This window comes from Neofelis nebulosa, chromosome 15 (assembly GCF_028018385.1).
Source record: "Neofelis nebulosa isolate mNeoNeb1 chromosome 15, mNeoNeb1.pri, whole genome shotgun sequence".
NCBI classification, from domain to species: Eukaryota; Metazoa; Chordata; class Mammalia; order Carnivora; family Felidae; genus Neofelis; species Neofelis nebulosa.
This window is the reverse complement of record NC_080796.1, coordinates 74,207,474-74,218,204: the sequence shown is the minus strand read 5'-3', so window position 1 is coordinate 74,218,204 and position 10,731 is coordinate 74,207,474. Positions and strand designations below refer to the sequence as shown.

The window sequence follows — 10,731 nt, the reverse complement described above, 5'->3', positions numbered from 1 at the left end:
TGCTGACAGCTCAGAGCCTGGAGCCTGCTTTGGATTCTCTGTCTCCTCCTGTCTCTCTGCCCCTCCCCCGCTCATGCTCGCTCTCTCTCTCTCTCCTCTCTCAAAAAATAAATAAAAATGTAAAAATAATAATAATAATAATAATAATCAGCAATAAACACTAGGAATATCAGAAATCACCTCTCTTTGGTATTCGACCTCTCCTCACTTGCCTCCTCTCCGTTAGCTCTTGGTCCCACTGCTGGGCCCGGCCACACTAATTCTTTCCCTCTCTGAATTCCTGTCACATTCCCAGTTTGAAGTAACCTACTACCTTCAGATTGACATCTAGTTGTGAATGCAGATTTTATCAAAGGTCAAGAGCAGGGTATCTTATATCCCCTCAAACCCTGCACAGTCTCACAGTGCTTAGTGCAGAGGGGGCCCATGAACACTGTAACCCCACCGCCTAACCTAGTAGAGGTCAGTTTAGAAACGTGAATACTGCCTCCTCCGTTGGGTCTGATTCAACAGAGGACCCCACAGACAGGTACTGACCTGCTCAACACAACTCAAGTCACGAGGACACAAAAACACAGTCCTTTAATGTCCAAACTAAGTCCTCTACAAACACTGAGGCCCATTGATCCCACGGATAGAAGTGGAGGCAAAAGCAATGACCTGCATGTAAAGCAGTTATTCCTTAGTCCACGTTCAGTTTACACACTTGAAACTGTAACCCTCCTGCTGGAGGCAAATACGCTATTGTTTTCAATGTGTTTTTCCTGGCTCCCCACTCTGCACCGCTCCACCTCTCTCTGGATACGCTGGGGTCTCGATAGGGTCCCTCAGGCACCTGCCCCCTGCCCCAGTGGTGGCAGTTCACTCTGCACCCCCCGCTCCCCCAAAGCCATCTGACGGCACGGCCAAACACCAAGCATCCCCGAGCACCCCGGCCTGCTGGAACCAGGACAGTGGACAGTGCCCGGGGCAGGGGACTAGAGTCCGGAGTCACGCAGAGGTGGGACCCCACTCACTGAAGCACGGAGACTCTTCAGCAGTTGGACCGCGGTGCCTCACCTCCCTCTAGCCCCTCTCCCTGCACGTGCGCCGAGGTAACCTCTCTGAAGGAAGGGGTGTTCCACGGCACGTGCCCTGACACTCGACACAGCGTTCCGCACGTGGCGGGCACTCACATTTTTTGGAATCCGTACTTTCCAGAACATAAAATCTCATGGTATTAAGTCTTCTTAAAATGACCTTATGCAATAATCCCAAGCATCTGACCCACACACAAGTAAGTAAAGGAGAAGCCCAATGAGTTGTTGAAAAGTTTTGTATTGTGTCATATAAACTGTCTTCATATACAAGTGCATAAGTGAGAGACTGGTCTCCCCCTTCCCCCCGCAACCCCCAAACATCACAGCAGACCGATTCTTGCTAGTATTTGATAAAGTTAAAATACATCCCTTCTAGACACTAGCTTCTAAATCTTGTGACTTAACAATGTGGTGCAGGCACGGACAGTTCCAGCGCTTTTACACTTGTCCCTGAACGTTTCTCTTCAAAGTTCCAGGCAGTAACTGATTGTAATGCCCTCAAATTGGAAAAACCTGACTCTCTAGAGTTTATAAATTACATACACTTAGATCACTAAGAATTGAGCTGTTACCTACACATAACACACCCCCTCAAACTATTTAGCACCATGGATAGAATCCTCAATACTAACTAATGGGCTAATCAATCCAATGATCAAAGATATGACAGTGACAGTCTTAAAAACACAAATTTGTTATTTTTCTCACATACAATATAAATTCCCTCCTCTCTTACAAATCTTTCTTTCTGGCAATATTCTGTGCTGCATTGAATGTCCTGAATAATTATATGGCTGTAAAAGTCTTGCCTGACGCTAAGTACAACTCCCTAGGTCATTAGTAACGAGAAGCTAAGGCATTACACGTAAAAGGCTCCGAGCTAATTTACACATGGTGAAATACTGGTACAACAGAATTGCACTACGTTTCTTCTCTACCTTCATGCTTTGCTAAAGTGCTACAGTTCCTATAAGATTTCCGTCCTGCATAGATTCAAATTCTGGGTCTCTCACTTCTGGATGGCTTGAGTACCATAAAACATAATTTATTTGGTCTCAAAAGGGACCGCTACTTAGCTAAAAAAGTTGCAACAATCACCTTTCTTTAAACCTAGAACATACACCCCACTGAGGATGAGGAAAAACACAACAACCCTGTCCTTCTGCCTGTAATTAGAGTGGAAATCAGTTAAGTTGAGGTGTGCGCTTTTTAAGAGGTGCTACACAGTCACGTCAAGAGTTTAAAATGGTCACAAACGCTACTTCAGTGACATGTAACGTTCCATATATGCTACATTATTCTTAGCACTTTTGCACTTAATCTCCACACACAGTTAAGTCCAGGTATCAAAACAATCCTGATTCTAAAAAAGAGAACTCACCACCAATATTTAAAGCTGTTCCTTCCCAGGACAACCGTCTCCCAGCTATGACAAATATCAAGGCGGCACTCTCTTAGGCTAAGTTCCGTCAAGGTTCAGACAACCCTGAGGTGAACTCAACAAGGTCCCTGTAAAGAAATCTTCAATGAGAAACCCAGCACACGGGAATTTTCTAAAGCTTCACAACTGGCTCGTTAGCACAGAGACGCGCAGGCTTTCCCGGAGCGTGGAGCCTGGTGACTGTGCTGAGGAGGCACACACGACTGGACTCTAACTCCTGATGTCTCTTCCGTACGCAAGACGCAGGAAGTCTGACGAGGGACCTACGACACACGTGGCCAGGCCCCACTCTCCTGGGGAGCACGCGGAAGCACTGGGAAGCACGTAATGCACGGGCGTGGGCATCTCCGGGAGAAAAATGAACCTGCACAAGGCAATGGCTGTCCCAACCGAGGGTCTGAACAAGAGTTTAGTAATCCAGTAATGGTTCCCAAAGCATGCACCTCTGATGGCAAACAGAGGCTAAACCCTGAAAGAACAAAAGAGCTTCATAAAAGAAACCTTCACACATCGCACTGCTTCTGTTCGTCCTCACCCATTCAATGCATCTGGGTCAGATGTGCACTTCTCAGGAAAGCCAGGCCTGCCCTGGGAACACAGCTGTGATGCTACCTGTCCCTAGTGAGGTCCCCCAGCCGCCTCCACAGCCCGGCTTCCCTGATCTCATTGGTCCCTCATCTGCAACAGGAGGCAGTTCCACAGCTACTCACTGAACTGTACCACTGACCTCCCTACGAGGTTCTCGCTATGTGTCCAGGAAGCACAGGAGAACAGAAGTGAGGCCCTTCGCCGAGAAGGTCCCAGGAAACCCAAGTAGAAAAGAACATGGAGTAGTGCATAGCAGAAAGTCCCTCGTGTGGGCTTAGTCGATCCCACGTGGTATATATATTCCCCCAGAGTATAAACAATCCACGTTAATTCACTAATATCAGGAACAGAACCCAAAACATCGGTAGATCAAATTCTAATGTGACAATTTAAAAGTAGACAGTGCTCCACTGGGTTAATAAATCAGAATTAGCTAAAAGACAGTATTCTAGACACCAAATCACTGCAAACTCCCTCGAGGCATATCCCCTTCATCAGTTACATTTACAGTAACGGTCATAACAGGAGAAAGAGCAAGCACCGTGCTCACTAATGCAAGTTCCTGGACTGCTCTGAGTAAGCCCTGCAGTTCACAGAGGAACACCTCACATCTTCCCTTCAGGTTACGGAGTCTTTCTTCTTCCGGAACGGTGATTTTAGCCTCTTCCATACGCTGGTTTTGGGCTTAGACTTTTTCTCCATGGCCAGCACTGCCTCCTTTTCTTTCCTACGTATCTCCCGTACAAGGGCATGGAATACATCATCGATGTAGTAGCGGAACGCAGCAGAGGTCTCAAAGAAAGGACAGCTGAATTCTCGGGCCAAAGCCAATCCTTCTTCCTTGGTGACCTTTAAAAATGTAAACATGAGAAAATGTATAGTGGTAGCCATGGAAAACAATCAAAACTGCCCCAAAAAGTGACAAGTGAAGGGGCGATCTAACAGGAAGAGAGCTCAACTCTGGAGGCATTCAAGAAGAATTCAGTCGGGAAGTTGAATTCTAAGATTCCCTCAGCCTTCAAATTACATGATTCTGTTTCTAATCTACTTTATTTTTTTATTTTTCTTTTTTTTTAATTTTTTTATTTATTTTTGAGACAGAGGGAGGCAGAACACGAGCAGGGGAGGGGCAGAGAGAGAGAGAGGGAGGGAGACACAGAATCCGAAGCAGGCTCCAGGATCTGGGCTGTCAGCACAGAGCCCGACGCGGGGCTCGAACTCACGGAGTGTGAGATCGTGACCTGAGCTGAAGTTGGACGCTCAACCGACTGAGCCACCCAGGCGCCCCTCTAATCTACTTTAAAGAGAACTTTTTAGAACAGGGCGTAATTACAGATACCAAGTATGTTATTTTAATTTCCTTACACTGTAATAAATCCAAAATCGAGATATCCAATTAGGGATAGACCATAATTTCTCCTAGGTCTGAACACTTAGGCTCTTTCTTTTTGCTACCACAAATAGCCTGGCAACGAACATTTTATATATAAATTCCTGGACAGATTTTTCAAACAGGCATTCACAGAGAAGCATTATGAACTTATCGACTATCGACCAGTTCCGAAAAGTCTGTACCAGTCCACTGCTTCCATCAGCAGTCACAATGTGCCTGTCCACTATTCTCTCAACGTAACACCAAACGGCAAGACTTCAAACTTTGTTGGTAACTTGAAGACGAGCACCACGTGCTCTATAATCCTCTCCAATTCTTATTCTCCCCTTCCAGAGTACATAATCCTCATTGTCAAGAAGCAGATCTCGAAATCCAACCTACATCTCCTGTTGCAACATAGATAATTCATTTTCTAAGGTTTTAAGAAATGAACATTCCATGATCCTTCACTTAATGGGTATTCTATTTGTTACCTGATTACCATCCTGTAGATTTTATCTTGTAAACAGAGTCCTAAAATTCAGATTTTATCCAAACTAATTGCAAATTAGTAGATATAGAAAAATTTCCAAGGTTAAGGAGACACTAATTTTAGATTTTTATCTTAGGGCAAAAGAATCTGTAAGTAGTGAAACAACCCACCTCCCAAGACTACAGATCATATTTCCGAGTCCTCCTCACCTGTCTTAGTTGCTTCAGGTCAGACTTGTTCCCCACCAGAACCACAGGTGTATCATCAGTGCGTCGAACTCGGTAAATAAGCTGCTTAAATTCCCGAACTTCATGGAAACTTCGGCGATCGGTGATAGAATAGCAGATGATAAACCCTTCTCCTGCCCTCATATACTGATCCCGCATGGCCGTAAACTCTGCCTAGAGGGAAACAGGATCACTCATGCATTGGTACAACCTAGAACTACATCTGTATTAGCTATTACTTCAGGTTCAAGAAGAGACACATCAATTACCTGCTATCCTGAGTCAGAGGGCATGAAAAATTAAAAGAGATGAACTGGTGATCTTCTCTGTGTAAGCCTTCCCCTCCCCTTTACCAGAGTGAAAACACCTCTATACATAGTATTCTAAGATTTAATACCTGTCCAGCCGTATCCAAAATGTCCAGGTTGGCAGGCTCATCATCAATACGGATCCGGATTTTATAAGCATCTTCTACAGGAGGGAATAAAAGTGTACTATAAACCCATAAACACAAAACTATGCAACCTTAATTTTTTCCTTTTTAAGTAATCTCTACCCCATCATGGGGCTTGAACTAAAATTAATGATCCTGAGATCAAGAGTCAAATGCTCTACCAACAGAGCCAACCCAGCGCCCCACAACCTTAAAATTCATCTTATGGAGGGACGCCTGGGTGTCTCAATCGGTTAAGCATCTGACTTCGGCTCAAGTCATGATCTCACAGTTCGTGAGTTGGAGCCCAGGTCAGGGTCGCTGCTGTCAGCACGGAGGATCCTCTGTCTCCTTCTGTCTTTGCCCCTCCCCTGCTTGCAAGCATGTGTGCATGCGCGCTCTCACTCGCTCTCTCTCAAAAATAAACATTTCAAAATTTGTCTTATTGAGAATTAGATTATACCCAAGTTCTCTCAGTGCCCAGATTTTCTCAGGAAACATGCTAAATCCATTAAGATATGTAAATCGGATCTTCAGCTGAGGTGTTTTATGGTTTTTTTTTTCACTTAAGCAATGACATAAGTTCATCCATAGCTTCTTTATAAGATTTCACCTACGATCCTAAGCAATAAAAGGATACTGGTTTTTTTTGAAAAAATATTGGGCTCAAAAAGTAACTTTACCAATTTGTTAAATAATTATTAGATGTGAGACATTATCCTAAGTAATCTATATACTTAACTCATTCAATAACAAATATGCCAATAATCCACAGTAGGCATTATTATCTCTATTTCACAAATAAAGTAAATGAAATTCTAAAACATTAAAGGTCTTCCCCTTATTACATAGTTGCACTTGACCAAACACTATGGTTTCTCTTCCTTTTAAATCCAAACAAAAAAGAAAAACCATAATTTCCTTTTTTCTAGATAATCCCTATTGTCATAATTTCTCCTCTATGAAACAAAATTTCTCATTGCATATTATTATAGTAACCTTGAAAAATACAAGAAAATTTTTCTAAAAAAGAAAAAAACCCACTCAATATTTCTATCCTTCAATATTTGTATCATTCAAATACACCTCACTGTATTTCAACATTTTTTTCCTTGAATCCCTGCTTCTGACTCTCCTTCAAGATAAAGAGCCACGACACCACTGCTTCTCAAACAACAGGTCATGATCCATTAGGATTAATGAGTTGTGAATGAACTTAATGGGATGGGATTGGCATTAAAATAAATAAGCAAAATTCTAAAGAAAAAAGAAATCCTAAGAGCATACCACATATAGTGACATAAATACAGCTTCCTGATATTTTAGTTACGTGTATATACGTACATAGGTACACGTACACACAGGCACAGACACTTACACGTGTACTGGGTACAATCTAAAGCTTTTCTTTTTAGAGTCACCAAAGTTTGAAACAAAACCCCCTAATACATAAACTCGATGAGAGCAAGGGTCAAATTTTTTTGCTCCCCACTATACCCTCTGGGCCTACTACAGTGCTTGGTACATAATGGGAACTCAAGAGATGGAAGTATTTGCTATTGAATCAGGTAATACCGTCAGGAGAGCAGCTGACTGTGAAAAAAAAAAAACTGACTGAAAAAATTAACTTTTTTGGGGCACCTGGGTGGCTCAATTGGTTAAGTGTCCGACTTTGGTTGAGGTCATGATCTCACCATTCATGGGTTTGAGCCCCACGTCGGGCTCTGTGCTGAACCTGCTTCAGATTCTGTGCCTCCCTCTCTCTCTTCCCCTCCCTGCTCGCACACCGTCTCTCTCTCAAAAATAAATAAACGTCAAAATTTTAAAAAAAAATTAACTTTTTCAAGAACAAGTAGGAGTTTTTAAGAAAAAAGAAAAAATATTTCTGGAATTCTCACTAAATTATCCCAAGTCCTAAACTGAGTTTATTCCTAGAATTCCCAACATAGCTTGAATCCCTAAACAACACTGTACATTTAAAAAAATAAGGACCGGGCCTCCTGGGTGGCTGGGTTGGTTAAGTGTCAAGACTTCAGCCCAAATCATGATTTCATGGCTCATGGTTTTGAGCCCTGTGTCAGGTTCTGTGCTGACAGCTCGGAGCCTGGAGCCTGCTTCTGATTGTCTCCCTCTTTCTGTCTCTCCTTCACTTGCACTCTCTCTGTCTCAAAAATAAATGAACGTTAAAAAAGGACCAGGGCGTCTGGGTGGCTCAGTCGGATAAGCACCCGACTCCTGATTTTAGCTCAGGTCACAATCTCACGGTTTGTGTGAGTTCAAGCCCCAAGTCAGGCTCTGCACTGACAGTGCTGAACCTGCTTGGGATTCTCTCTGCCCCTCCCCCGCTTGCTAGCGCGCGCGCGCGCGCGCGCTCTCTCTCTCTCTCTCCCTCTCTCTCTCTCTCAAAATAAATAAAAGTAAACTTTAAAAAAACAAGGACTGTTTAGATGTTCCTCAAGTCACAGAAGCATTTACCGTATAAAATGACTACATTCAAAGCTGACTTAGCACACAACACTCACTGGCTTTGTGGAAAACAGCAGCAGAGGCCCGACCCAATGGAAATCCTTCCCAGAGACCCGGGGTCACCACCTAGGGTCACATTCTGAAAACACTAATAGCATGGCCGACCTTCTGGGCCCTCCCCTGCCCCTCCCCCACCACTTTTCATTTTGTCCTGGGATGTAACCCCCTAGAATCAGACCTGCTTCCCTACAGCTCAGGAATGACAGTACTGCTCTGTCTTTGTAGAGGACGACAACCTTTCTTACGTAATCAGCTTGAGGGATAAGGAAGTAAAAACTAAGAGCTGCCAGTGGAAGAAGGCCAGTGTGCAAGTCCGAGTGGTAAGAGCTCAGCAGGCTGGCTCGACTTGTTTTTCTGCTTCCTTTTGTGGAAGTTCAAATCAGCTGACTCATGGTTACCGAGCCAGAGACCCTTAGACAAGTGACAGCAAAGGCGTCTGTCGGGTGGCCTTGAAACTTTTCCTTTCACCTGGCGATGCAGTCCAGCAACCACACAAAGGTAAGGAAGGAAAGTGCCCCCAGAAGGGCTTACACACACACAGAGTGAGGGCAGGAAAAAACGAATGCTCATTTGCTCCCAACTTCTGGGACCCTCTCGGGAAGATATCTCAGACACGGAAAAAGGCTCAGAAGACGACTAGCGAAAACACCGTTTCCAAAACTGAGGCCAAGACGCGTCCATAGAGTTTGTTTGGAAACTTCCGCCGTAACGTGACTTACCGATGGTGGGGTCGTGGTCTTCTGGAAATCGGTGGCTGATGAACTGCATGGTCATGGCTTCAAAACAAGACAGGAGAGTTACAATCCAGAGAAGTGGCCCCCGGGAAGGACCGCAAGGGTCACCACTGCACGACAGCCACCTGGCTGGGGTGGAGACGAGCTCTTTTCACCCCCGCTTCTGGTGAACTGGAAGCACAAGGGCACCTACCGCTTTTCCCCACGCCGCCGGCGCCCAGCATCACCAGCTTGTACTCCCGGGACAGGCCCGCGGGGCTGCTGCAGCCGCTGCCGGAGGGGCGCGGCCCCGGGTCCATGGCCCCCCGGGACGCGCACCTGGCGAGCGAGAAGAACGCGCTGGCCCCGGGCCGCACCCGGAGCCCCCGCCCCCTCCCCCCGCCCGGGGCCGGCGCCCCCGGCCCCTGCCCCTGCCCCTGCCCCTGCCCCTGCCCCGCGGCCCTCGCCCCTTCCACCGGCACGCGCTGCGCCCCCGGCCCTCGGTCCCCCGGTCCCCCGGTCCCCGGCCGGCCGCCGCCTCCTCACCTTCCCCGGGACAGTCCGGCCGGCGACACCGCACGGCGTTCCCAAGTCCTGCTATTTCCAGAGGAAAAACAAAAGAGGCAAAACACCTCCGGAGCCTCCTCGGACCGGGGCGCCGGCACCGCCACGAGGACCCCGCCCCTCGGCCTCCGGCTCCTCCGCGCGCCCCCGCCCCCGCCCCCGAGGCGCGCCGACCCCCACCTCGCCCGCCAGCCCCGCGCGAGGCTCCAGCGCTGACCTGTGACCCCTCCCGTCGCCGGGGAAGATGGCGCCACGGCGGGGAGGCGGGGCCGGGTGACGCGCGCCTGGCCCCGCCCTGCGGGGGGGGGGGGGGGGGAAAGCGCCGCTCGCGGGTGTGCGCACGCGCGCGGGACGAGGGGCGGGCTCGGTAAAGGACCGAGGGGGCCTCTGTGGCGACTAATTTACCGGGGCTGTGTGTCGTTTATGATAAAAAAACGAACCTGGCCAAATGTAACGAGGCAACGTACGAAACGGGCACCCACCAGATCTTCCCGGAAAATAGTGCAGAGGCCAAGATTCCGGCCTAACCGCGGAAAAACCAAATTCCACCAAAGCACTGCTACAGGGACTGCGGGTCAGGTCTGGAAGACCAGAGGTTCGTTCGCAGCACTGTGGTTAGGCTGAGCACAGTTCCGCATTTACACGCATGTACCTTAAAGACATCTCGGTTTTTATTTTTTAAAATTACTTTCGAGAGAAAGTGCAAGCAGGGAGGGGGAAAATCCCAAGCAAGCTCCACGCTCAGCGCAGAGCCCCATCGGTGGCTCGATCCCAGGACCGCAGAATCATGACCCGAACTCAAATCGAGTCGGACACTCAACCAACTGGGGCTATCCAGGTGCCCCAATGAAAGGCATTTCAAAACTAGGTTTTTAAAGACAAATGTACTACCTCCCCCCGCCCCCAAGAAGGAAATTAAGAGATTTTAAAGACTAATTTCAGACTGTTCACAAGGCCTTTTAAAAAACTTAAAAATTTTAAATCTGTTTTTGATAGATATGGAGAGCAAGCGGGGAAGGGGCAGAGGGGGAGACAAAACCCCAAACAGGCTCCGAGCTGTTAGCACAGAGCCCGATGTGGGGCTTGAACCCACAAGCCATGAGGTCATGACCTGAGCCTACATCAAGCTCAGGCTTAACCGAGCCACCCAGCGCGCGCACACGCGCACACGCGCGCGCACACACACACACACACACACACACTCCCCCTCCCCCCGGCGGCCTTTACATACAGCAATAGTGAAGGCACTGGCACTATCTTCACCTCCGTGTTAGGTGGTACACACAGGTCTGAAA

The 10,731-nt window shown here is 47.3% G+C and overlaps 1 protein-coding gene across 4 annotated transcripts; it reads right to left on the bottom strand.

Moving 5' to 3' along the window:
• Positions 1-1,297: 1,297 nt before the first annotated feature.
• On the bottom strand, positions 1,298-9,710 carry RIT1 (Ras like without CAAX 1). Of its 4 annotated transcripts, none has more exons than XM_058700230.1 (7): positions 9,654-9,710; positions 9,419-9,466; positions 9,087-9,211; positions 8,879-8,935; positions 5,598-5,671; positions 5,183-5,374; positions 1,298-3,957 (listed from the first exon to the last, which is right to left on the bottom strand). In XM_058700230.1, the coding sequence occupies exons 3-7, from the start codon at positions 9,190-9,192 to the stop codon at positions 3,727-3,729; spliced, it is 660 nt and encodes a 219-aa protein (XP_058556213.1). In that variant the 5' UTR covers positions 9,193-9,211; positions 9,419-9,466; positions 9,654-9,710; the 3' UTR covers positions 1,298-3,726. The 4 variants fall into 4 exon arrangements, with proteins under 4 accessions (XP_058556213.1, XP_058556214.1, XP_058556216.1 ...); XM_058700231.1 differs by having other exon boundaries at positions 9,419-9,469; positions 9,654-9,704; XM_058700233.1 differs by lacking the exon at positions 9,654-9,710 and adding an exon at positions 9,617-9,651.
• Between the last annotated feature and the right edge of the window lie 1,021 nt (positions 9,711-10,731).